At 47.5% G+C, this 26651-nt stretch overlaps 2 protein-coding genes across 6 annotated transcripts in view; one reads left to right on the top strand and one right to left on the bottom strand.

Annotated features, from left to right (window-relative positions):
- ASH1L (ASH1 like histone lysine methyltransferase) overlaps positions 1-19518 on the top strand; it is an 84150-nt gene extending 64632 nt beyond the window's left edge. Inside the window, exons 10-28 of one of the 5 annotated variants that reach the window (XM_019556873.1) lie at positions 189-395; positions 1362-1508; positions 2665-2773; positions 2915-3076; positions 3261-3355; positions 3460-3558; positions 5025-5182; positions 6199-6351; positions 6813-6867; positions 6966-7098; positions 7582-7830; positions 8237-8323; positions 8912-9002; positions 13434-13572; positions 13836-14008; positions 14755-14921; positions 15264-15304; positions 16121-16422; positions 17218-19518. In XM_019556873.1, the coding sequence (XP_019412418.1) occupies positions 189-395; positions 1362-1508; positions 2665-2773; positions 2915-3076; positions 3261-3355; positions 3460-3558; positions 5025-5182; positions 6199-6351; positions 6813-6867; positions 6966-7098; positions 7582-7830; positions 8237-8323; positions 8912-9002; positions 13434-13572; positions 13836-14008; positions 14755-14921; positions 15264-15304; positions 16121-16422; positions 17218-17309 (2659 nt within the window). In that variant the 3' untranslated portion in view covers positions 17310-19518. Of the gene's footprint in view, positions 1-188; positions 396-1361; positions 1509-2664; positions 2774-2914; positions 3077-3260; positions 3356-3459; positions 3559-5024; positions 5183-6198; positions 6352-6812; positions 6872-6965; positions 7099-7581; positions 7831-8236; positions 8324-8911; positions 9003-9449; positions 9515-13433; positions 13573-13835; positions 14009-14754; positions 14922-15263; positions 15305-16120; positions 16423-17217 lie in introns of those variants that run through there. The other 4 variants (XM_019556874.1, XM_019556875.1, XM_019556876.1 and 1 more) reach the window with 4 other exon arrangements.
- Positions 19519-22709: 3191 nt separating this feature from the next.
- RUSC1 (RUN and SH3 domain containing 1) overlaps positions 22710-26651 on the bottom strand; it is a 9036-nt gene continuing 5094 nt past the window's right edge. The window contains exons 3-9 of the mRNA XM_019556872.1: positions 26524-26600; positions 26218-26392; positions 25864-25969; positions 25228-25274; positions 24098-25088; positions 23420-23545; positions 22710-23276 (exon numbers count right to left, since the gene is read on the bottom strand). Of these exons, the coding sequence (XP_019412417.1) occupies positions 23108-23276; positions 23420-23545; positions 24098-25088; positions 25228-25274; positions 25864-25969; positions 26218-26392; positions 26524-26600 (1691 nt within the window). The 3' untranslated portion in view covers positions 22710-23107. The remainder of the gene's footprint in view (positions 23277-23419; positions 23546-24097; positions 25089-25227; positions 25275-25863; positions 25970-26217; positions 26393-26523; positions 26601-26651) is intronic.

The raw sequence follows: 26651 nt of genomic DNA, 5'->3' as shown, positions 1-26651 counted from the left end.
GCTAAAGCCACCGGTTGTCACAGATTTGGGGAAAATTAACCTTTAACAGGTCTTGAGGGTATGTGTTGTGCATGTGGTGGCTCTCCATGTATGTTTACCACACCCCTTTAGCTTGTTAGCCTTTGGTTTTAGGATGATCTTTGCAGAGTGTTCTTCTAATACATGCCCTTGTTTGTCATTGGTTGTAGGATGATCTTTGCAGAGTGTTCTCCTAACACATGTCCTTGTGGAGAACAGTGTTGTAACCAGCGGATTCAGCGACATGAGTGGGTGCAATGTTTGGAACGTTTCCGTGCTGAAGAGAAAGGTTGGGGTATTCGCACCAAAGAGCCTTTAAAAGCAGGACAATTTATCATCGAATACTTGGGAGAAGTTGTTAGTGAGCAGGAGTTCAGGTAGATGCATTTCATTGCTATTTGGAATAGCAAACTTACTAAATATCTTTGAGCACACTGAGAAATTAGTAACCACAGGTGAAAAGGGAAGAAAAGGAGATTATTTTTCTGTTGGCCTACAGGTGAAACTGTAGAATTTAGCATTTTAATCAACAAACCTTCAGTCTGTAACTCAGTTTTAGTCTCTGTAACAACATTTGCAGGGTGTCTTCTGTATATGTTCAGTGCCACAAGTGAATGACTTTGATACAGAAACATGCACTGTGCAGGATTCCAGTTGTACAAAGCAGAATCAGCAAGTAGCATTGGGCAGGAAAGGAAATGAGTCTTCACAGATGGACAGGGAGACAAAGAACAACAGCTGGGAGCATTAATACCCAAAGAAAGGAATGAAAGCCTACTCATGTTAACTACATGCTAACTACTTCCAGAGCTCAGTGAGAAGGCAGATATAATGTTTGCCTGTAGAGTTAGCAGCTAGCACAGCTGACCACATTTCCTTCCTTCCTGCATGGAGACTTCTCTAATTCTAGGAATGTGTGTCCAACCACAGAAAACCAAGCTGTGAAGGGGCAGGGATGATGGGTTTTTGAAAACATATAGAACATTGTGTATACATACACATGTATAGTCTTCTTCCAGGTAATAAAGGTTACAATTAATTTGCAGAACCAGTGGCAACATAGCCAAGTGGCAACAAGCTTCCAAACTCTCACCTTGCTCTAGTAGTGGCCTACATCGTGCCTTGGTCTTTCATTGTTCCTCATTCACCTCATCTGTAAATTGGAAGTAGTAATGCATATCCTATACCTCTTGATGGAAGGTCCTAAACAAATGTAAAGTGCCATTAGTATTTTCTCTCTAAACCACCTTACCAGATTCCTGCACACTGTTACCATGTTTTTCCTTGTTTGTTTTCCTGTAACAGTCAGAATCACAAATAACTTCCCCTGCATTGCCTCCTAGGAACCGGATGATTGAACAGTATCATAATCACAGTGATCATTACTGCCTGAATTTAGACAGTGGAATGGTAATTGACAGCTATCGCATGGGCAATGAGGCTCGATTTATCAACCACAGCTGTAATCCTAACTGTGAGATGCAGAAATGGTAAGAAGCTAATTCTGTACCAAACCACCAGCTATAGCGGTGACTAAGGGGGTAGGTAGGCTATGTACCGTGGAGAAGCAAGTCTCAGCACAGGGCAAGAGATAACAAAATAATTTACTAAGGTACTTGTGCTTCATAAAACTTGCATGTATTGCTGCCTCCTGCCTGCTAGACAGTTCTGAGGCAGAACCTAAGTACTCTGTTCTAGCAGCAGTTACAGCATGTCAGCTGTCATATTACTAACCTGCTTTAACATGGGCAGGACTCCATGGTGCAGTAAAGTAATCTGCACGCTTGCTTCTTCTGGCAATTCAAATGTACACAGGAGTAAGGACAGTGTACACTCTGCATCCCGTTTTGAACAGAGAGGCCTTGTGCTAAGGTAGCAGGGGCTGCTGTAGGTATGTGTTGAGCATATTGGAAGAGAGTCGTGGCTTTGCTGTAGAATATTGGTTGTGTATAACAAGATTCAAAAAGTTGGTAGCATAGTGAGAGAGCTTGCCGCACTTGTCTGAACTTGTGGCTTTAGCCAAAACTAATTAGTCTTTAATTTATATAAACATTAAAACAAGAGGCAAAATAGTGCAAAAAAGATTTTAATAAGTTTGTCAAACTTTAAGCAGAGAATTTGTGGCTCAGAATGAAATGCTACAAGGAAGTGATTTTTGGCATTTGAAGTTGGGTGTTGCAGTGACTAATGTAACGTAGCTCCTCTCCTGAATCATAGTTTCCTGTTGTTTGTCAGTGCAACAGCCGTTTATTTGGTTTCAAAAAGAGTTGGTGTGAGAGTGGACAAAGGAGAGTAGTAAAAATTAGGAACGAGTTGTTCAAGGCCCATTGACATCATTGGTTACTATATTTAACCTCTCTGTTAGGTGGGCAAAGTCAGTTTTCCCTCTGTCTCATTCCTTTGTCACTGTTTCTAGATTTTGTTGCCCCGATATGGTAATCCTTCCCCTTTTTGTGTCCTTATGACAAGGTATTTAGCAGAACTTGCAGATTCATTGGAATCTGACAGGTGGTGCCATGAGTACTTGTGCTATGGCCTTGAACTTGCAATGCTGGGCTATCAACTATGTCCCCTAGCACCCACACCACCCCAGCACCCAATATGGTAATATAAGCTAGAAAAGTTTCACACTTATTTTTTCTTCAGGTCTGTAAATGGTGTCTACCGAATTGGACTGTATGCACTTAAGGATATGCCTGCTGGTACTGAACTGACTTATGACTACAACTTTCACTCATTTAATGTTGAAAAACAGGTAAAGATCAAACTACTCAACTTCATTCAACTGCATGTCTGTGCAGGTTGTTTTGGAGTGAACTGGTATCCAAGAATAGGAATAGATTCTTCAAGCAGTATCATGATTTCATTAAAAAGAATTCTCCTTTTTCTTTCAAAGCAACTGTGCAAATGTGGTTTTGACAAATGCAGAGGAATAATAGGAGGCAAGAGTCAGCGGATGAATGGACTGTCAAGTAAAACCAACCAGCCTGTCACCACACACAGAAGGCCTGGGCGATCGAAAGAAAAAAGGAAGTCGAAACATAAATTAAAGAAGAGGGTGAGTACTGGGACCAGCTTCTCTTGCACTAACAGGTTACTGGGAAGTCAGTGTGTAACTGAGACCACTTGTGCATGTGTACGCATAAACAGCAAACCAGATCCTGCTCTAGAAGTTACTGCCCATGTGAGTCCTGGCCACATTTGTGCCTAGTTTCTCTCACCAGAAATGGTCTGTTTTGCAGAAGGGCCACATGCCTGAGGAGCCCAGTGAGAGTGTGAGCACTCCAACCCGGCTGACCCCACAGCTGCAGATGAAACCCATGTCCAACAGGGAAAGGTAGGGATGGATTTCAGTGTTTTGTTTTGCTTTTTTTTCTCCCTAGCAATACCAGGCTTTAAAAATATTGAATTTTTTTTGTTTTTTTTTTTTTTTGCTATAAGACAGGGCGTCATAGAGTGTCCTGCTGAGAAGGAAAGAATGCTGGGATCTGTTTTAAATGGACCATTCGTGACGAGGGAATGTGCTTACTCACATCTGGGGTGACAGGATCTGTTGTCCTTAATCTGACATTAGAATCATGATCAGTGTGGTAGGAAGGCAAATGCACGTTCCACATCAGTGTTCCCATTGCTCCCAGGTCATGGATAACTGTTACTCCTAAAAGTAGGCAAACCTGTTACTAGCCAGTACAGAAAGCCTTAGTCCTCTTCAGCTGATTTTTTTCAGCAGTGAATCTGCTTTAAGGAAGCATGACTGACCAACGTGAGGCATGAGTCTGTGTGGAACTAGCCCCCAAGAGGTCCTTCCTGTGCAACTAAGTTTGTTGAGTTAGTACTGCAGGCAGCAAGTGTAATTCTGCAGGCAGCGATGTGTTTATTTAAACTCCTTTTAAAATAAGTGATAGAGATTTTGTAATGTTTTGTGGAACAGATAATAAAAGTGAGAATGGGTTCCAAGAGAGTGAGTTCAGTGCTCTAGCTCTGTCGACCAGCACAGGGTACAATGATGCAATTGTCATAGCACAGATTAACCATAAAGATAAGGTTCAGCATGGATCCCACAATTTCAGCTGGGGCTGTACGGGTTATGGCTTTGTAAATCAACCCAGCCACTTTAAACGCAGTCCACCACTTTCCCAGGCTGACACTACCAATCATAGATCATGTGGGGAGTCAGTTGCTGCATTATGCAGTAGCGTCTTAGTGGTAGCAAAGCTGAAGGCATAGTATGTGAGAATAATGATTATGACAGCTTGCAAATACATCCCTTTCTTTTGTTTGGTTATCACAGTGTAAAGGCAGCTAAGTGTATAGGCCGTGTAAATTGTGCAGCTAAAAATCATGGCTCTGTAGCAGAAATAATCCAGGTTTTGTGGAAAGAATATAGCTAAAAATAAGGAAAGCTAGTTTACAACTTCCAGTGGTACCATGCTGTAAACAGGTGCACAAAAAAGAGACTCTACCCATTGTGATTGTCCCAACCCAAAAGCAAGGCACACCACATGCTTCTCAAGAACTCTCTTGATGAAAAAGTTATTTGGGCACATGTAGGTATAGATACCTCTTTAAGTACATATATGCCTCTTCCACACAAGGCCAGAATTGACTTTAATAGTTTTTTCTGTTGGGGCTGTGCGTGTACCTTGTGTCTCCATGGGTTCCTGTGCAGGATCATGAAGGGCAGAGCGATCACAGTCTCCCTTCATTCTTATCACAATGGCAGTGCAGCACAGCAGTTCAGAAGATTGCAAGCTCATCTGTTTGAGGTTAACACGCATCTAGAGGGGATCCAAAACCTGTTACTGTAGTGTAAGTGATCATTGTTCCCTGTCTATACCTCCAGATGGAGTTCTAGTCTGCCTAAAAATCATAGCCTTGGGTTTCCCAAAAGTACTTCCAAAGACATTGGGGGAGGGCAAAAACTAAGCTCGTTTCTGCTGCTTCCCAGGTTAAGATATTAACATTGCACAGTGAAGTGATTCCCAGTGCTCTTCTGTTTTTTGTAGGAATTTTGTGCTAAAACACCACGTCTTCCTGGTACGGAATTGGGAGAAGATTCGGCAAAAGCAAGAAGAAGTTAAGCACGTCAGTGACAGCATCCACTCTGCATCTTTGTACAACCGCTGGAATGGAATCTGTCGAGATGATGGCAACATCAAATCTGGTGAGGCCTGCACAGTTTCCTGATACTGCCATTTCCCCTCTTCTCAGGACCTAGTCAAACTATGCAGGCTTGATAACTTACATCCACAGATAATTCAAATCAGTCCTGTATGCAGGTTGTTAAGGGAGTCTCAGCAGCTTTCTAAATATAGATATATATGTACGTATTTGTATGAAAGTAGTAAGTTCTCTGAGAAAATTATTCAGTAATATTTTTCATTAAGGAGTTCTGGACTTGATAGACTGCTGATCTGATGTAACATATAAATTTGTTCTGCTTTGCTGGGCCTTAAAAGCTGCTTATCTCCAAGTGGAATGTCCATTGCTCACTTTGAACTCATCTTCTGCCCCTTCTCCCCTTACTAAAAGGTAACTTTTAGTAGCTGTTGTTCTAAAGAACCAAAAGCTTTGCTGAACTGGACTCTTAATGAGAAAGCGTTTACTGCTGACCCAATGCCTGCAGCAGCAATTGTGCTAACTTTGAGAGCTGTCCTTATCATAACAAGAAGCCTCTCTTGTTCTGGCCTTTTGGCAGCAGTGTTTTCTGGCTCACAGCTTGTTATATGGGTGGGACAAAATGCGTCTGCCAAAGGAAAAATACAAAAGCTGTTCCTAAACATCACTTCTGTCAGAGGTTCAAATTCTGCCCCTAGTTACAACCAGAGGACCCCTCTTTAGGAGTGACCCTCTTTGGTGGCTAAGACAGACACTGAGAGGTGCGTGCTTTGGGCTGTTTACTGGTATCAACTGGCTGCTTTATCGTATTCTCACACCACCACAAACTAGCCAAAAATCCAGCAAAACTAGCTAGAACAGCACAAAGACGCTAAAGCATACAGGTGAACCTAAGTTGTTGCCTTTATTGTGATGCACTGTCATTGTTTGTAGGAAATATGTGTCTGTACTTAGTGAAAGGCAGGAGACATCTTAATCTTTTCTCATAAGTATCCAATTCAAGAAAAATACATTGCTTCTTGCAGTTGAATTTGAAGGTGTTTCTTTGCTCCCCTCTTTCAGATGTCTTCATGACTCAGTTCTCAGCCCTACAGACCTCCCGCTCTGTACGAACACGACGTTTGGCTGCAGCTGAAGAGAACGTTGAAGTGGCCCGTGCTGCCCGTCTTGCACAGATCTTCAAGGAGATTTGTGATAGCATCATCTCCTATAAAGGTGAATGTTATTCTGCTAACAGTGTCCATTGAGACCTTATCAGCTTCCTGAAAGAGGTGTTCTGAGTATAACATATTAAAAAGGAATTAACTTATTTCAGGAGTTTAAACAAACCCTTCTGTTTTCCCTTCTACTGCTAGCCACCACTCCATTCTGTACAACTTCTCCCCCTTTCCCCAAGTCTACAGAAGGGGATGTCCTACAAAAGTGTGGTTGTTGTTGCTGCTTAGATTCAACTCTGATCCATTGTACAGAATCATGCTGTGATGTAGTTGACTGCCAGCACTGTATCTGCAAACATAGCACAACAGCCAACTTAAAACACTCAACATTTCTTTTACCTGTGTGTGAGGGCAGAAGGGGGCCCACTATTTTTTGAGTTACATTTATTTGTTGCTTCTCTTTTTTTTTTTTTAATTCTGCTGTGGCAACTGCTGCTAAAGTTTATCCTTCCTTTACAGACTCCTCTAGGCAGGCTCTTGCAGCTCCACTGCTGAACCTGCCCCCTAAAAAAAAGTAAGTTCTTGCCTCTCTGGTCCATGATTACTTATCACCAGTTTGCATAGCTTGGAAATGTTGGTGAAAATTTTGCTATAAATGCACTCCTATTTCAGAAATGCAGATTACTATGAGAAGATCTCTGACCCACTGGACCTTGCCACCATTGAGAAGCAAATCCTGACCGGGTATTATAAAACAGTAGAAGCTTTTGATGGGGACATGCTGAAGGTCTTCCGAAATGCTGAGGTGAGGCTCCCTTAGGCCTTAGAGCTACTATGCAGGCAGTGTAGATATGACCCAATATAATGGTCTTGTCAGGTTTTTGTGACAGAAGAACAGCATTATAAAGAGAGATTCCAATAATGCTCTTCTGCCAAACAGCATTGGTGCAGACAGTGACACTGATATGTTGTTCACTTCAGCCTCTTCTCTTAAACATTCTCCTACCACCTGGGGCCAGACATAAAAAAGGCTCAAAAAATCTGTGCAGACCTCCAATCTGAAGGGACCAGGATGCTTCCCAAACTAAATAAATTATCCCTGTACCTGTCTTTAGATATCTAAAGCACATGGGCATCAGAGATGTTCAAGAGCTGGCAGGGCAAGTGCTTCTGACACATGGACATATGGAGAGCATAAAGTGTATACACTTGCCCCACATGTACATGTAGCCCAGAGCAGTGGAAATGTGCAGAAGAGTGAACTGCTACTTTTATTTTTTTTATCCAGAAGTATTATGGCAGGAAGTCCCCAATTGGGCGTGATGTATGCCGGCTGCGGAAGGCATATTACAGTGCTCGCCACGAGGCCTCTGCCCAAATTGATGAGATTGTGGGGGAAACTGCCAGTGAAGCTGACAGCAGCGAGACATCTGTCTGTGAAAAGGAGAACGGGCACGAGAAGGATGAGGATGTGATCCGCTGTATTTGTGGCCTTTACAAAGATGAAGGGCTGATGATCCAGTGTGAAAAATGCATGGTGAGGAGGAGAACCTTGGTCAATAAAGCCTGTACCCATAGCTCCCACATAGCTGATAGGTGAATCATCCCTTCCCTTCTCCAAAGAAAATTTGGATCTTCTGTTTCCGCACAGAAAATGCAATTAGCACCACTAGGGAGAGGAGTTAATAATTTTGTTAAACTGTTAATAATCTTGTTAAACTGCTTGTTAAACTGTTCTCCAAAAAGAAGATAAAACTCCAGTAATAAGCCTCTGAACAGCCAATTGCATACAGATCTTACTTTCCTGGGCATTGTATGAAATAGTTAAAAAGAAGCCCCAGGTTTCCTTTAGGATGCTTGCCCTCATGCTTTCTTTAGTCTGGAATTGTTTTTAATCTATAAATTAAAACCCAGGTCTTCCTAATCAGGGCATATCTTTGTAGGTTTGGCAACACTGTGACTGCATGGGTGTCAATTCAGATGTTGAGCACTACTTGTGTGAGCAGTGCGAACCTCGATCCGTCAGCAGGGTAAAACATTTTCAATTCTCTTTTTTTGCAGCTCTCACACTTGTACCTTTTCACATGCCAGGATGTAACTAGTGTTTTGGTAAAGAGGGAGTTCTCACTGTTCTTAGCTTTGTGCTTGTATGCAAATAGTACGGAAACAGTTCACAAGCTAACCTGTCCTCCAAACTAGCAAAGGCAGAAAGTGAGTCTCTGAAGTAGTCTATGCCACGATTTATAACTGTCAACAATATAATATAGCTTTCATATTAGTAACCAACGTTCTTTATCTCCCACGATAGAGGAAGAGAAATTCACAGGAAACTTTCCCTATTTTCTAGGGCTGTGAAACCAGATAAGGCCAGTGTAGGACTGAGGCAAATGGGGAATGGGTAAAGCTCAAGCACGACTGGACACCAGTCCAAGTTACCATCTCTTCAAATCTTGTTTAACTTTCTGTTAAATTTTAATTCTTGTTCTGTGTCCAGCTCTGCCAAGTATTTCCAGAAGATAGGAAAGGTGGTTGGTAATAGCCCCAGGTCTGTACTGATTGTATCAAATGATGGAAAGGAAGGGTCGGGCCATTTCATCAGTCTGTCTTCTTTCTTCCAGGAGGTCCCTATGATTCCTCGTCCCCATTATGCCCAGCCTGGCTGTGTTTATTATATATGTCTGCTAAGAGATGATCTGCTGCTGCGTCAAGGTGTGTCCATCCTCTGATGACAGTGGTGATTTCTGTCAGGGAAAGTGCAAAGAACTCTCTGCTATAACCTTGATTCAGATATATGCAACTTTATGAGTAGGAAATGGTGAACTTTGCTATTCCAGAGGTGACAGAGTGAGGAAGCTGAGATTCTCAAGCTGATTGGTGAATATGCACTTAAGTATCTTGACCAAGGGCTTCCTTCTGACCAGAGAGGGTGAGTGCTAAGATGGCTGCTAGGAGCAAATGCAAAAAGCAAGCCAAGGAAGGATGGAAGGGCTGCAGCCACATTAAACGAAAACACCTGTTAGTTCACTTAGCCTATCCTTTGCTCTGTACAACATATACTGACCCTTGGGGGCAGGTCTGTCCCTCTCACAGCTCAGTGTCAGGAGCTCTTTCTAGATACTGAACCTGAATTTTCTTTTTCTTAATTTCATCCCACAGATACAAGGTTAGAAAGAGGCCAATACATATAAAGAGAACTGCTCAAGAATGAGTAAAGCCAGTTGGTATGTTTGTCAAAGGGGGGTGGGAGATTTTTCAGGAGGGGGAGAGATACTAAAAAGCATATGGGGGGCGCTGAGCCTTCCCTATGCTGCATCTGGAGTGCTCATTCCCTCCACCCTTCAAATTCCCTCTGCAGTAGTCACCTTGTCTGCATTAGAAATTCCTGGTTTGCTCTTCGTTGTAGTTTCTGTTGGTGGGTTGTTGGTTGGGGAATTTTGGGCTCCCAGGTTTGCTTCTGGTTTCTTTTTCAAATACTTATGTATGTAGTTGTTTTGTGGAGGCACCAACAATCGTACTAAAACAATTAGGTGAACTGTGAACAACCCATTCATAGGTGCATTGAGATTAAGATGAGAAGGAATCACTAGACTGTCCAGTTTGCCCAAGTATCTCTGCATCAAGTTCAGTTACTTTAATTAGACCAGAGCAGTTCTGTCTTTAGAAGCCTCAATCAATTGCTCTGAGAACAAGAGAGACCAAGGCTCCTGCAGTGGCAAGGTTTTGGTTAGGTGAGAGAAACCCAGGTAATCCCAGCAAGCAAATATACATCCCAAACTGCAGAACAAGGTGAAAGGCCCCAAAGTCTTTGCTAGCCTGGCCTGAATCAGATCAGAAAGCAGGGTAGAGATGCACCTTATGCATCTCTGATTTAGTCGGTCTATACGATGCACCTCTACTGTGCCTTCGTTCAGTCTGTCTACTGACTAACATGGCTACCTTTCTGGATCAGATGATCCAATCCTTCCCAACCTCAAATCTGGGGATCGTTTTGACTGTGAGCATACAAATGAGATGCATAGATCAGGCATCTAAAAGAGGATTCTTTGCACCACTTCAGAGCACTGCTGTACCCCAGCCCACGTCCAGTGTCTAACTGTCACTAATATCTGATGCTTCAGAGAGAGGTGAAACACACACCATGTATCTGGCTAATTGCACATCAGGGAAGAAAATCCTTCCTGACTGCTGCCAAGTGATGGTGAGTCCAGCACCACCCCAGGTGAGGAGTTCCATCCTCACTGCACAGAAACTCTTCTTTTGAGGTTGAATTTCAAGTTCTAGACACTGCATCTTATTATTGTGCCTTTGTCAGCAAGACTGAAAAGCCTCCAGCTATCAGATCTTTTTTACATGTAAGTACCTGAACACAATAATTAAGACACCTCTAATCCTACCCTTCAATAAACAGAATAGGTTAAGTTCCTTAATCCTCACACTTGAAACACTTCTTTTTCATTCCCTGGATGATTCCACTGCAGGCTGTTTACAGTCAGGGGCTGTCACAACAGATTTTCCAATATTCAGGGTCAGAGAACTCTGGAAAGAGATTTGATAGTGTTAGTAGTTGCAGCTTACAGAATGAAGTAGGATTTTCCAGAAGCCTGGTGTGAGATCCACCCAGGCCTTGGGATGCTCTGAGGGATAGGAAGCTTGTTATGGAGACTCCCCTCTGGCAGTGTTCTCTCTAATACACCAGCAGGAACAGCTGCAGTTCCCCCTGCCTGCTTTTCAGACTCTTTCAGATCCACCCAGCCCTTCTTTCCTCTTTTAGAGCAGAAGGGAAAATAAACTGGGCAGCTCTTAGTCTTTCTTCATATGGAAAGAGTGTGTTGCAGGCCCTTTAATAGGAAAGAGGAGTGTTCTTGAAAAATAGTGCCTGATCCAAGGGATGTCTATGCCGCAAAATTAAGGTTTGATTTTTAGCAAGGGTACATATCACCCGGGCTTACTTTTAATCTGGCATGGAGAACTATAGTGGTGAAGATGCGGCAGCATAGGCAGGTCACTAGAGGACATATGCAGGTCCTGGGGGTACTTGTGCTCTGTTTGCTAGCCTGCATGCAAATCCCTGACACCATGTCCTTGCTCCTGTTCATACCTGTTCAAGCTGGATGAGAGCTAGCATAGGAACTGCTGGTCACAATAATGCAACAACTTCATTTTGCTGTATAAGTGTTCCTTCAGCCTAGCAGAGCTGGGCAGATGTTATAGGCCACAGGGGCAGAGGAACGCTTTTATTTTTACCATCAGTCTCTCACAGTACTGCAGTATGTTGCACTTAGTTATTAGAGTGACAGACAGCAACATAAAACTCTGAAACAGAGACTGTATATGTGGTGGAAAAGCTTTTACGAGTCTCCTATTAATGTGTGCATATTCAGCCGACGGTATTTGTTTTACAGTTGTCATTTGAATCCAGATTTCACTAAGGAAACCCAGGGATCATGAGACTTGGAGGGCTTGGCTGAACTTGGCTTCTCAGCCAAGAGCCCCCCGAGTCTGTTGGCACCTGTTGTGTGAAGCTTTGGAAGTAACCAAGGTAGAGACAGAACTTGCCCTGAACTGAAGGAAAGAAAGCATTAGTTTAAGATGCCCTTAGTCTTCTCAGTCTGTGAGGAGAATTCAAATGGATTATTACTGATTTCTTGGTTTTAAAAAGCCGGTTTCTCTCTGCAATTAAAAGGAGGTTAGCTTTCCAAGACTTTGCATAGTAGCACTTAATGGCTTCAGGTGAAGGAGTCAATCATGGGGCCTTCAGAGGTTTTCATTCATTGTGAATGCATTAAAACACAGATGGAAATAGTTTTAAAATATTGCACAATACTTCCTGTAGCATTTGGAATGGTACTTTGAATTTCTTTGGAATTTCCTTCTGACTATCTCCAAGTACTTTGTGAGTATTACTGATGAAAGCTTATGCGAGGGAGAAAATATGGCACGGGACCACCAGCAATTACTACATAACAGAAGTAGTAAGAGACCTCCAGCTAAGATAAGAGCCTAATTCCTGAGGGCATTGTGCCAATACATGATAATAAAAGGTGGTGGTTTTTCAGCAAAAGAGCTTACCATCTAAATAGACCTGTCAGTCACAGCAAGGGAGAAAGGTAGTCGTGTTATGCCCATTTTACAGGTAGGAGCTGAGTGATAAAGCGACTGGCTGAAAGATGTACAGCGTTCTAAAGGAGCGTGGCTCAGTAAGATGGGGACTGCATTGGGTTCTCATCCCTGTTCCTATCCCCTGTGAGAGGAACAGGTATTCTACTACTGTCCACCAGGCAGGAACAGGGACTAGAATACAAGGCAGTGCCCACTAAGCCACATTCCCTTGCTTTCCTGGCACGGGGGATGTATAGCCCATGGCACAGTGGTTAGAGCACTTTGCTGTAGGTTAATGCACCTTCTGGGTGAGGGGGGTCAAGAACCTAGATCTTCTACTTCCTGGGCACTTGTCCTTGCCACTTGGTTGTTGGGTCCCCTCCTACTCAAAGCAGCCAGTAGTCATAGTTCTTCTGGAGCTTGCTTCAGGGACAAATGCAACATAGATGCACCTGCCCGGGTGGAATAGGATCACAACAGAGCAGGTTTGGAGTAGGACCTAAGGGTCTGGGCAGATGGCTCAGAAGATCGCTTACCTGGCTAAAGCAAACTGTGGAAGTGCTGTGGACTCATCAACAAGGTTGTTGCATTTGGACTAGTGGTTTTTTGGTCAACTGTTTACTTTTCCAGCAGTGACCTGTTGTCTAGAAAACAGATATTTCCCTCTTAAGGAATAGGGGAAGAGTTAGTTATTCATTTAAAATATCACAGTCTTTGTTATAATTTGAATAGCATGTTTTACTAGCCAAAACCTTATTCCAATTACTACTTGGCAATAATGGATCTTTTTTTATAATGTGCCTTCACTTGTGACTTGAGACGTATAATTCAAGTTATGTTTAGTTCTCAGAATCTTTATGAAGATGAAGGCAGCCAACTGCTAACTTTCTGGCTCTGCATCACTTATGTTTTAGTCTTTTAAAATTAAATGTTTGGCAGCTGTCATGTTAGCTTTAACAAAGCCAGCTTCCTCTGTATTTTTGGTCCATCGTGTCTTATAATTAGTTCCTTACAGGTTGCGTGTATTGTGCCTTTTGCCAGGTGATTGTGTATATCTGATGAGAGACAGCCGAAGAACTCCAGATGGGCACCCTGTCCGGCAGTCCTACCGGCTGCTATCCCACATCAACAGGGAGAAACTTGATATCTTCCGCATTGAAAAACTCTGGAAAAATGAGAAGTAATTTCAAGTCACTTTCTGTGTTCTAAGTATTCCTTTTATCTGCTAAAAACAGAATAGCTTGTAGAAGTTTATTATAGACAGTGCAAGGTAAAAGGTTGGTGTTTTTTTTAAAGTGGTTAGACTATAAGTATTATTTACATTTAGTAAAAAGGGTAAACTAGAAAAAAGGCTTGTTTGTGTAATGAATACAGGGCTTTAAAAGCAGTCTGAATCACTGTCATGAGACTCATCTGTTATTTTTTCCTCTTACCTGCCAACAGAGAGGAGCGATTTGCTTTTGGTCATCATTACTTCCGTCCACATGAAACACACCACTCTCCTTCCCGAAAGTTCTATCACAATGAGCTGTTTCGTGTGCCGCTGTATGAGATTATCCCCTTGGAGGCTGTGGTGGGGACCTGCTGTGTCCTGGACCTCTATACCTACTGTAAAGGTAAGTAGGCTTTACAGGCTGAGAAATAACACAAAACGCAGTGGGACATGACATTCTCCTTATTGCGCTTCACATCAGCTGTTTCCCACACCATCTCCACAATTTTTTTTCTCCCTTTCTCATTAGTTTGTCCATAACTTCTATGTATGCATAAGCATGTGTTGGATGAAAGCAGTAATACTCTACCTTTTGGCTCTGCAGGCCAGATTGGGTCCTGGTCTCCAGGATCAGTTCCTGTACTGTCTCCCCGGTCTCTGCAAACCTGAATTGGGCCCCTTGCTCCCCCACTGGGGCCACACCAGCTCTGCCCATCCCAGCACACTAGAATCAGGCCCTGTGCTGCCTCTACTAGAACCTGTGCACCCCATATACTGCACAGGGCTGTGTTATGCAGCCCGTGGGGCTCCCCACAGATTCAGAAATTTGGCAGCGGGGGGGCTGCAACTGTTGCTACCATTCTCCCGTTGCCGAATTTCCGGATCCATGGGGAGCCTTGTGGCTGGAAGTTTGACGCTCCCCACCCTGGAGTATGCAAGCTTTCTTCTTGCACTGAATTAGAGATTCACTTGTGTATTAATCTCAGTGAAAGAGAGCAGGAGTAGCTGAGACTCTAGAACTAAAGTGGTTCTAGTTTCATCTCTTTTCCATAGTGCCTGGTTTCTCTTTGCTCTGGAATACTGTGTGCTTTCTCTAGGATCAGATAAGCATTTTTTTCCAACATGCTTTTTCCCCCACCATAACTTCAGGGCGGCCAAAGGGAGTCAAGGAGCAGGATGTGTATATCTGTGACTATCGCCTTGATAAATCAGCGCACCTCTTCTATAAGATCCACCGAAATCGCTATCCTGTATGCACCAAGCCCTATGCCTTTGACCACTTTCCCAAGAAACTCACACCCAAGAGAGACTTCTCAGTAAGTGCCTGTTCTAATGACTTTCCAGCTTCTTAGTAGGAGAAAGGACATAATTGTTTTGTAGCAGTGTGTTCTACAGGCTTGAAATTTACCTAGAGACCTAGATGACTTCAGTGTTGAGACATGTAGTAGCAGGAACTGGTACCATGGGGTGAGTGGGGCATGTGCTCTATCCTTCAAGTGGTAGGTCACAACCCCTTCTACTTGGGCACCATTGCCTCCATTGTCTGAGATAAGCTAGCTCTTCTTTCACACTGCACTTCAAGTGGTACTTTATATATACGCTGTTCAGTGCTGAGTACTTAGTGTTTGCTTTAACTGAGACCTTTGTTGTTGTTGTAGCCTCATTATGTTCCAGACAACTACAAGAGAAATGGAGGCAGGTGAGTCCTATCTGCTGGGATGTTCATGGACAAGAGGTTGGATAATGCTTTTTGTTTATGAAACACCCTTGCCCATTCTATGCCTATGTCCCCAAGATGCTGTAGATTCAGTAAACCTAAATAATTGGAAATACCCTCATACTCACACGAACTGATAAAACAAATGGTAGGGAATGTGAGGGAATAGCAAAAAAAAAATAGAGGTAGGTATGAGTCTCAGAAAACATTGAGAGGGTGGTCTGGTCTGTGGGTTCAGCTTAAAAGTAAGCAGAGATGACTTGAATCATGTTATGGGGAAAGCCTAGGGTCCAGTTCAGCAAAAACACAGTAGCCTCCTGAGCTATTCTGCCTGAGGCTGAGATGCCTACCCAGGGGGTTGGGTAGTCACAGCTCCCAGGCATAGAGGGCTGATGGTCTCTGTATCATTATGAGTTTTAAAAACACCCATCAGGCCTTGTGAAAGCAATAGCTATAAGTCCTTAGTGGAGGCAGAGCCCAAGGAATTTGGAACAACAGAGAGTTCTGTGGCCTGAGAAGATAAATCTGTTTTAGTTCTCAAAAGCTTGTTGCAGAAGCAGGCTCAGGAAGTAGGTAACACTTGCAGCCTTGCAAGGTCAGATGATACTAGGCATGTATCATTTTTTCTCTTACATAAGTAGTGGGTCTGGCCTCAGAACTCCCCATACCAATAGAAACCACTGTGATTGGCTGCAAACAACAGAGAATTTGAAAGCCTATAAGTGCAACTATGAAGAATTTATCTTTCAGTCAACTGCCTGAAAACAAAAGACGTTTACATTCTTCCCTCCCTCCTAGGTCATCTTGGAAGACAGACCGCTCAAAATCACAGATCAAAGACCTGAACCAAGATGAGGATCCTCTTCCACTCATTGAGGATGTGCTACTGAACCAAGAACAAACTTCCAGTGAGATGCCTACCCTTGAGGAGCCAGAGAAGGAGGCAATGCCTAGTGAGGGCTGTGAGAGTGATAAAAAAGTGGAAGACAGTAGCTCCGTCACAAGGCAGCTGTGCACTCCTGAGGAAAGGCGGCATATTCAGAGAGAGAGACTTAATCAGATCCTGCTAAACCTCTTAGAAAAAATCCCAGGGAAAAATGGTGAGAGATCAGCCATTTCTCCCTCTAAGTTTGTTTTTAAGGGTCACGTAGGACATGTTAGTAATGCAGCTATTTTGGGCTTGGATGTAATGTTTGTCCAGTGGTCTCTGCACAAAAAAAGATTGCCTTTTGAAGCACTTGCAGGAGATTTACAAACTTTACTAAATTTCTGACTTAAGTGATGCAATAGGTACAGGACTTGTAGGTATCCTCAGAGTGCTTTGTCATTACTTAACTCTCCTTTCTTTCCCCAAAATAGGTAGGTAATTATTATCATTCCTGTTTTATAGCTGAGATAATAGAGGGGCAGATGCGGGAAGATTAAGGGTTTTATCTAGAGCTCAATGAATTTGAAGTGGATTGGAAGAGTCATTTGTTTCAGCAGTTGGAATCAGGTCCTGACTTGATTTCTCTTTAGCCTCGAAGGACAATAAACTCTTGCTTGGATAGGAGTACCCAGGCTTGCTTTAATCCAGCATTCCAAAGTGGCCAGAGTCTCTAAAGACCACGTACTCTGTTGCTGAAGCTTGCATCATGGCATCCTGACAGCCTCTGTTGCCTGTGGTAGCTGGCTAGGTTTAAACGAGCATGCGTGCATCTGTCGGGGCTATGGTAACATGTCCATTTTGCTGCATAGACCTCCCCAGAGAGAATTTGGGTTAACAGCCAGAATCGAAGCTCCTGCCTTCAAAGCAAGCAGATCACATATCTCTGTCATGTAACAGGGGGGTAAATGCACAAGCCTCAGGCAGAGTAATGTCAGCTCTTTACTAAGAACTCTGTCATCTATTGCAGCTATTGATGTCACTTACTTGCTGGAGGAAGGATCAGGAAGAAAACTGAGGCGGCGTACTCTCAGCATCCCGGAGAGTAGCTTCAGGAAGTGATGCCCCAGCAAGAGCCTGTGGTCTGGAGTCCACTACCAGGTCTGCTAGAGACTGACTGGGAAAGCCCCCCCACTTCCTGTGCACTGTCCAAGGGAAAAAGGGCAGAAGAAAACTGACAAATATACAAACAGTTAGCACTTAGGTGTCTGGGCAGGGAGTGGCCCTGCCCTGCTCTGCAGTGCTCGTATGGTGTGTGTGTTGTTGGGCGTGCCTTGTATTGATGTTAGGTACTGAGAAAACCTCGTGGTTATTTGTCCAGGGTGGTCAAATTTAATTTATTTTTGCTCAATGTCCCCACTCGGAGGGAAAAAAAAAAAGGGGGGGGGGGTCCTATAGAAGGATGAGGACGGACTGACTCTGATGAGACTATTTCCCGTCCTCGCCAGCTCACCTGTGATTGTACAAGATACTGTTGACACCACCAGTATGTGAAGTCTATAGCGAGGGTGAAAGCCCGGTGGCTTAAAATAAAGGCTACCCTAAAGGTGTGGCCTCCAATTTGCACAAGTTCAGAGGGGAAAGCAGTGTACCAGAATGTGCAAAATGCTTACCATGGAACGGCCGGTGCGTGGATGCTCCTTTTGGTCTGTAGAGAGGAAACCTTCTTGGTCATCTAGGAGTAGAGCGACAGTTGGCTGTTCAAGGCACTTGTTCCACATCCTGAAAGGGGGTGGGGGGAGGGGGGGATTTTTTTCACTTTTTTTCTGCAGAGAAGTTTTATAAAGCAGGTTGAATCCTGACGACACCATTGCTGTTGGTTTTTTTGATAAGCTGTGGTTCTTGTGTGTCCAGTGTGTTGTGCAAATTTAAAACCTGTTAAAAGAAAAAAAGAAACAAAAAAGAAAAAAAAGAAACCCTCACTACATGAACCGTCAAGCAGTATTCAGAGCGCGTCTTTGTTGTGACCTGTAGAATATATCCACTGATAACACTATTCTTGTGTTCTACCTGTACAGCTGAAACGTCCGTCTCTTAAAGAGACAGTGTATTTTACCCCTCCCTCTCTCTGCCCTCATTAAAGTGTTGTACCCAGAAGCTACAGCCAAGGCGCTGACTTTTCACTGCATGAATTGTGATTGCCATAGTTTACCATAAACTAGTGCTGGGCCAGGATCCACTGTATTACAACATGTAACCTTCCCCAATATCCAGTGCCGTGAAGCTATCATCTATCTGTCTCTGGGTCAATCCCAGTTAGTGGCAAAGAGAGGGTGCAATAGGCTTACACTGCCCCTTTAAAATGGCTTTGCTTTTTTTGTCTTTCAGACATACATATGCATATACAGTCCTGTTTTAGATGTTCTTATAAGAAAACAGTTTTTAATGTGCCAAGTTGTATATATCTGCTGCGTGGATGTAAAGCAATACGGTAGTTACATGTTCCTTTTTAATGGACCAAGCTTGTCCTAATGTACATTCTTGTTATTATTATAATTATTATTTTACTCTTAGTGGAACATGACTCATTCCATTAACTTTTATGTGTTGATTTAAAAAGAAAAAAAAAGAAAGGAAAAAACCCTTTGAGAAAAAAATATTTTATTAAAAAAAAAAAGAAATAAGAAAATAGTTTGGAATATTTTCTTACTGTAGAGAAGCACTGTACAGTACCAGGAACCCTGAGTATAAAATACTCATGCGTGTAGTAGGAATATCGCATGTCCAAAATCTTGAGTTGTTTCATTTAGTTTAAAACAGAAATCATTGTCTCAAATGGTGTTAAACACTAAAAACTTTTTAAAAAATAAAGTGCGTACAGAAGCGAGACACTAGCTCTGTCATTTTATCTTTCTTTTGTTGAAAGACTAAACAAAATGTTTTTTAGACAATCAAATGTTAGGTAAGTGCAAAGAATTGTTTTTCTTACTGGTGTAGAAATTAATGACTTTTTTTATTTTTCGGTTATTTTATAATAATGAAAAGACCAGTGTGTCACCAGGATCGCTGTTTTAAGACCAGGAAGCACTACATTATTGCAAATAGATACGAACTCTTAGTCTGCATGGGTGTAGGCTGTGTGATTGCTGAAAATAAATGCTGCTAATATATTTCCTTTTTACAAAGCATATCTAAATAGATCATTGTTTTGATGTTAATCTTTGTAAATTATGTATTACCAATTTTAACATTGGATGTAATTGCATAAAAAGCCTGCATCTCAATCCTGAGAGAGTCTAGTATTAAATGGAAAAACTTTTCCTATTGATGACTTGTGGGGTTTTCTTTGATGTCTTTGATTTCACTCTCTTGCCTCTTTTGTATCAACAGTTCCTGTCATGTATTCAGAGGAGCTTTCAACCCTTGTTAAAATAGAATTGTTGCTCCATCTCCTTGGGAATATCCCATTCCATTCATTGCCTGATCATTTTTGGCATGCTGGGTGCACTGCGTTTGCTGCTGATGTTTTTCTACAGCCAAACAGCTTGTGGTGGGGAGCATGCTGGCAGTTTCCATGTTCGGTCCGCCTTGGTAGGAGTTGCTGTGAAGATGCAGAAGCCCAGGCAGATCAGCAGCATCCAGCTAAGGCATTCACTGTTAGGAAGCTAGGGAGCACAGAGTTGCTTAACTTTGATTGGATGTGCAGGCAGGTTAGTACGTCATTAAACCACGTTCATGGGCATGCGATACCCATGCTCAAAATGAAGGGATATTCCACACCCTGAGAACAGGACCCCAGTTTCTGCTAAATCCAAAGCAGGTATTTTCTGTTGACTTCAGAAAGTGACACGCTGACTGGCACCACATGCAGCATACTTGCTACCCCAAACGGTAGATTGGAGGGTGTCCCAGGTAGTGCATTGTCATTGTGAAGGACTATGACTCCTGTAAGAAAGAGAAAGGGGCCATAAAGCTTCAGAAGTGCAAGTGGCAGTATGACTTCCTTGCAGCTGTTGGCCTGGCCATGCATTACTCCCCTCTCACAGGTCTCTTGGCTCCTTCCTGAAGATTTGAAACACTGTGAGGCTGGAACATGTAACACCACTGGGATGTAGAAACCAGGTGCTTGGAGATATTTGAGGATGATTCTTTCTCAAGCAGGGGTTGGACTAGATGAACTCCTGGGGTTCCTTCCAGCCCTACTTCTTTGATTCCATGACTTCCCTGTGGCTCCTTCAAACTTGCAGAGTCCTTTTTCTCTCACTGCTCCAGCTGCCAGCACTAAGGCAAGGTGTCTGCAGATTGTCTCCTGGATTAGGGCCTTCTCCTGTTCAGAAGGCTGTTTTGCATTCGTTGAGGTGCTTCAGCTGCTCTACTCTTGTTCCAGACCTCTGTTACATTCAGGAATTCCTGCGTTTCCCAGGGAAACGGAGCGGTTTCCAAAAACACATTTGCTGTCCATTTGTGTCTTGCACAGGACAGAATGGTTTCTTGATGATGGTTTTTAGAAGCAAATGGATAGTAGAGCACAGCTGTCTATGCTGACTTGCTGAACCACCATTTAAATGCTTCTGACCCACTTTAATTGCCTTCCCTTCTCACTACAGACCACACCTCAAGGGCTGTAGTATTAAAAAGTTAATTGAACAGTACCTGGATTGATCTCCTGCCAATCCAGCTCCATTTCAAAGTTCAGAGATGGCTATGAAGTTCAATCAAACCTACCCAAGGCATATCGCAAGCAGAATAATATTCCAGTTCAAATGCAGTATCCCTTTGTCTGGCTATGAATTCCAGAGCCGAAACGAAAATGGAACAAGATAAAAGCTCTTTATCTTGCCATGCAGAACACACACCAAATCCAAAAACATGGGCTCAAGTGTCATTAAAGTAATTTAAAGGGTTGGAAAGGGCTGGTCTAAAAAAGTCACTTAGGCTATGCCGGCAGGGAGCTGGCCTCTGCGAGTAGAAGCTACCCACTTTCCCAGGCTTAAGGATCTGGCTCTTGTAGTCTGTGCAGCCAGATGGTGAGGCTCCCCTTGCATCTAAACAGGGAGAAAATAGTGGTGATGCCAGAGCGTAAGTAGTGCATCATCAGCTCCAGCTATGTTTTGGGCCTTGGCATTTCAGATTAGAGAATGCTTTTGCACACCACAGGCTTCACGCTGAAGGAAATGCCAGCAGCATCTCTCCAGCAGGGAGCTCTCGGCTCAGTCTCTGGGGCTTAGCACTGCTGGAGAGGAATTCCTGTGTGCAATACTTTCACTTGCAGCAAGCAGGACATGCATCCCTGACCTGCGCCCAGAGCAGGGGGTGGGCCACAAGCCCGCAGATGCTGGAGTTGGAAAGGCTTTGCTCCCAGCCCGAGCCTAGTGCTCATGTTCTGCCACAAGCCACCGACTCGGTGGATGTAAGTAATGCACCTGAGACTGACACTGGCCTTGCAACCACCTTAGAGCTGTGCTTATTTGTGCCTCCTGCTGTTCACAAGCGAGAAGTGACTGGGTTGTGTCTGAGGTCATTGCTGGCCTATCTCCAGCTACTCACAGGGCTGTGCTGGCCCCAGAGACTCCAGGAAAGCTTCCTGCCTGGGGAAGCAGACTGTCTTGGAGCTGCTTGCCCAAAACAAGAAGGGGCTTGTCCCCAAGGGAGTCTGCCCATCCTTACACACAAACACTGCAATCCCCTGCCCAACTGCCCCCAGGAGCTGTTAACCCTTGAGGGGAGAGAAGGGAAGCGTGCAGTATAGCGAGGTATACTCATTGCACATATGAGGGGTTTGGTGGGGACATCACAAGCATGGCTATGCCTGCCACCCCAAAACTCTCAATGTCCTCACGTAAGAGCCACACCACAGCCCCTGCAACATGGGGACTCGTGCACAGTCATTCGCTCATGCCCAACATCACCATAGACCAGTGCAACTGTTCTCCCCCTACCACCTTCTCTCTCTCTCACCGCCCCCCCCCCCCCCCCCCCGGGGCTTGCTCTGCTTCCTATTGCAGCTCTGGCACTCCTATCACTACACCCCCCCCACCTTACCACCCAAATAACCTGCACTGCCCCCCCATGCAACAGTTTGCACTGCCCATCTCCCAATTTGATGGCAACCCCCCTCCCTCCATGCAAGCCCTTACCCCTGCCATTCTTCCCACTACCTCACCCCACCCAATCCCTATAGGCAAACATAGGGAGGTGCTGCACATCCCACCCTGCCCCCAACAACCCTGACCCCAGTGCCCTGGTCTAATACAGCTCATTCATCACTGCCAGCACCCCACCAAACCCCTCCATGCCCTGCACCCACAAGCTCCCTGATTGCCCCCCCCAAACCAGCATCCCCTCCACAGAATCCCCCCCAACTCCCCCCTTACCCCTTCAAGGCAGCTACTGCCTCCTGCTGCCCAGCGCTGGGGGCAGGGGTTGAGTGGGCAGGCTGCCCCAGCAGGTCCTGGAGCCTGGCTCTGCAGGCACAGCCCAGCTCCCCACGCAGCCTGGTAGAAAGGAGGCAGCCACACACCCTGCCTTGCACACTCATCTTTATTTTCACCCACACCCAAGGCCGCACGTTGGGCTCTGTGCACACAGCTGTCTCCAGGGGACAGTGGGAGCCTGGCTCTGGCGTGGCCATGGAGGGAAGGGCCACCCAGGGCATGCAAGGTGGCAGGCAGCAGGACACAAGCAGCAGCACGGGGGCAGTATGAGGGTGACAGTCGTGGGGCCTCAGGAGTCCATGGGCACAGCCAGGATGACGCAGGCATGGTGAGGCAGCAGGGCACCAGCAGGGAGGGCACTGCCAGGCTGTGCCCATGAGGAACAGTGCCATGCGGCCCATGCCAAGCCCTAGCCCAGGGTGACCCCCACATCTGCCTGCAGAGCTGGGGCAGGGGCAGGGGTAGGAGCTCCCTGCCGTACCCCCCTCACACGATCAGGGAGGTGTAGCTGACAGGAACGAGGCCTGTGTCATTTTCGTGGCAGCAGCGGATCCAGTCCTCATCCACGGTGGCCATGAGCTGCAGGACGTCGCCCTTGCGGAAGCTGAGGTAGCCGTGCCCGGCGCCTGCGTGGTCGCATAGCGCCCGCACTGCCCTGTACACAACAGGGAGCATTAAGGGCGCGAGTCCGGGTCACCTGGGGCCACCAAGCTGCTTGTGCCCAAGGCCTGCCCCAGCCCTCCGTGTGCTTGGACGCCTGCCCCGCATAGCCCCAAGCACCCAAAGGCCCCACCTCACCTGTGGGGCTGAGGCGAGTCGGGCCCTTCCTTCTGCTGCTCTGGAGGCCAGGGCTGCTCAGGGGCTGTCCCCTTCCTCACCAGGGAGAGCATGCTCACGGGGGGGCGCAGCCAGCTGGAGGGTCTCCTGCAGGAGAGCAGAGGGAGTCACCAGCCGGGCGGCACCCCCACTGCCCCCCCAGACCCCGGAGGAGGGTGGCAGAGGCCAGGGCCCCATGGGGGCTGAGAAGCCCCAGGCAGATGCCAGCAGAAAGATCTGAGACTGCCACCCTTCAAGGCAGCATCTGAACTCTGCTGTCGCCCCCAGCAGCCGGGCCTGGAGCTGGGGCGTGCTGCACGGGACGGGCACTGGCTCTGGGCACAGCTGGCATCGGGCGTGAGAGCAGGCAGTATTAAGCTGGCCCACGGCTCCATCTGTGGCAGAGCTGAGAGCCAGAGCCACGGGCACAGAGCTTTCATGTGTCTATTAGGGGCTCGCCCATGCCTGGCACGGGGCTGTGCAGCAGGTGTGCTGCTTCTGCCACCTCCTCTACCCGCCCCCCCCGCGGGTCCCTCTGTGGCTCCTGCTGGGCCAGCCCAGCCCTTGGACACCGCTCGCGGCCCTGCTCCACTGGGCAGCCTGAGAGTGCCAGGTCTCAGTGCAGGGGGCTCCCACTGCCCAGCCCCACCTGGGTATTACCTGGGTCTGGCTGAACTGGTGTCAGGCTCCATGGGAAGGCCTCGGGCAGATGGACAGGTGGCTCCAAAGAGGCGGCCCAGCCAGGCACCCTTCCCCCAGCCAGGCTCCTCCAACATAGGTTGGCTTCTGTCTCCGGCAGCAGGCTCTGGCAGCACGGGGTCCCTGGGGCCCGTGGACTCCCTAGCTGTGGCCTGCAAGGGCAGCCCCAAGCCCCTTGCCCCGCTGGTAGAGTCTGGGCTCACAGCACTGCTGCCAGTCCTGGCCTCAAGAGGCTGCAGCTCCGAGCTGCTGGGCCCCTTGGCTGGTGCCAGGCAGGATGCGTTAATCAGGCTGGGATCCCCTGGAGCCGTTCGCAGCGCTGTCCAGCGGGTGAAGGGAAAGTCCTCCTTGCCAGGAGCTGTGTAGACCCCTGAGGCCTGGCTCAGCTGCCCCCACCAGCCGCCCAGCCCTGCCCTGGTACCCCGAGGGCCCTGGTCATGCTCAGGGCTTCGGGAGGGGCTGTCGGCTCCTGTGAGTGCGTGGCTGAGCCGGCCACCCCACTGCAGCACGTGCTGGAAGGTCTGCTGCAGTGAGACCCCCACCCGTGGGCTGGGGAACAGGCTGGTGGCAGCTGCTGTTAGCTGGGGCCTTGTGCTGTCCTCTGTGCCCGTGAGGCCTGCCTTGCCCAGGCCATCTGGGGCAGCCCCATGCTCCGGGCTGGCCCTCTTGGTGCTGCCTTGGCCCTCGGCTTGGGCCCCCTGAGCCTGGGTGAGGGGGCCCTGGGTTTCAGCAGGACGGGCAGCTGAAGCAGGGACCAGGGTCGGGCCAGGGGCAGGGTCTGGCAGGGGCCTCATGTCCACAGAGAGATGGTGGTGCTCAAACAGCAGGTCAAGGTGGAAGGTGAGCACCGAGAGGGGCTGGATGAGGAGCAGCAGCTCATCGGCCAAGTGTGGGAGGGGCCCCTGGCTCAGGGCAAGGAAGGCCGAGGGCAAGTAGAGGACGGAGATGACACCTGAGAGAGACAAGGGCTGCACCAGTGAGCAGGCAACACGCAGGAGATGCCCAGTGCACCCAGCTGCCCCCCACAGCAGTCCTGGCTCCCAGCATGGGACCCAAACCAGGGCTTCCCTGTGCACGGCCCCGTGCCTTACCTGGGCTCTTATGCAACTGGGAGATCCACAGCTCCAGCTGCTTCAGACTGAACAAGGCAGAAAGCGTCCAAGTTAGCATCGCGCCACACGAGACCCAGAATGTTCCCTGCAGGCAGCGCAGGGCAACCAGGCCAGGGCATCCCAGGGCATGGTCTCCACATGACAGTGAGGGACACCCCTACCCAGGAGGAGCAGGTGGGGCCTGTCTGAGGATAGCAGAGACCAGTGCCAAAGGACACACACGGGTCCCGCACTGGGATCCTGGCAGGGAGCCACTGCCTGCCCCTGCCTCAGGCCTCTTCCCAGGGCAGAGGCAAAGGGAAGCACAGGGCTGAGCTTGGTCTGACCCCACTCCCCATTGTGGGGCCAAAGCAACGCCACCCCAGAGCCACCTGCCCCAGGCTCATCTTGCTCGGACCCCGGCTGCTCCCACTTCTAGCCTGAACAGGTGCCCTCAGCCAGGAGCAGCCCCACGAGAGTTCACAGCCGCAGGGTGCCAACACGAGCAAGCCCAGGCAGCACATGCCCTCAGGACCCCTTGGGATTTGTGGCTGCCGAGGCCTTGCTCTGCGCCGCACTGTCCCCTCCTGCAGCGCCCAGGCAGAGCGCCCGGGGCAGCCCCTGAACACCGCTTACTTCAGGAGGCCGAGGACAAAGGCGTGGAACCGCTGCCTGCTGCTGCTGAGAGGAGCCAGCCGCGAGACGCGCCAGTACAGGGCCTGCAGCGACCGGGTGCCGGGGCCTGCGGGCACAGGGCATGCGGCAATCACCGCCACTCACCCCCGCTTAACCCCCCGCCCGGTGTGCGCGTGGGCACGGCCCGCCACGGCGCCAGCGGACGAGGTGCTGCGGGAACAGGTGCGAGCCCCGCAGGGACGTGGCCCGTGCCCCCTCTCCCGCCCCCTCGGGCTCTGCTGCCTGCCCTGCGCTCCTCCCGCTACCTGCGGGGTGGCATCTCCTCCTCCCTGCAGCCAGCGCTGCACAAACTACCTGGCTTCACCGAGGCCTCCACCACGCTCCAGGGGGAACTCCTTCTTTGGCCTGTGATGATGTCCTTCTGGAAGGGCTTCAGCCCGTCCCCCACCAGCGCGTGCAGCGCCGGGCACAAAGTGCGCAGCAGCAGGTAGCCCACGTCCGGGCTGAGCTGGCTGTCCCCCAGCTGGGCCTGGGGAAGAGGAGAGGCGGCCGGATGCTGGCAGCCCCTGGCCGGAGGCGGGGCAGGAGGCGGCTCTCTCCAGCCCCCACCCAGGGCCTGCAGCAGCCAAGCCCCCGCCCCCGGGACACCCCCGGCCTCACCTTCTGCACCAGGTTCCTGGCGGCGCTGAAGTGGGCGACGATCTTGTCCACGGAGGCGCTGACAGCGACCAGCAGGGCTGGAGGGGCAGAGAGCGGCGCTCAGCCCGGCCCCGGCCCCTGGCGGGGCC

The sequence above is a fragment of the Crocodylus porosus genome, unplaced genomic scaffold (assembly GCF_001723895.1).
Source record: "Crocodylus porosus isolate Cpor-Errol unplaced genomic scaffold, CroPor_comp1, whole genome shotgun sequence".
Taxonomy (NCBI): Eukaryota; Metazoa; Chordata; order Crocodylia; family Crocodylidae; genus Crocodylus; species Crocodylus porosus.
This window is presented reverse-complemented; position numbering and strand designations above follow the sequence as displayed.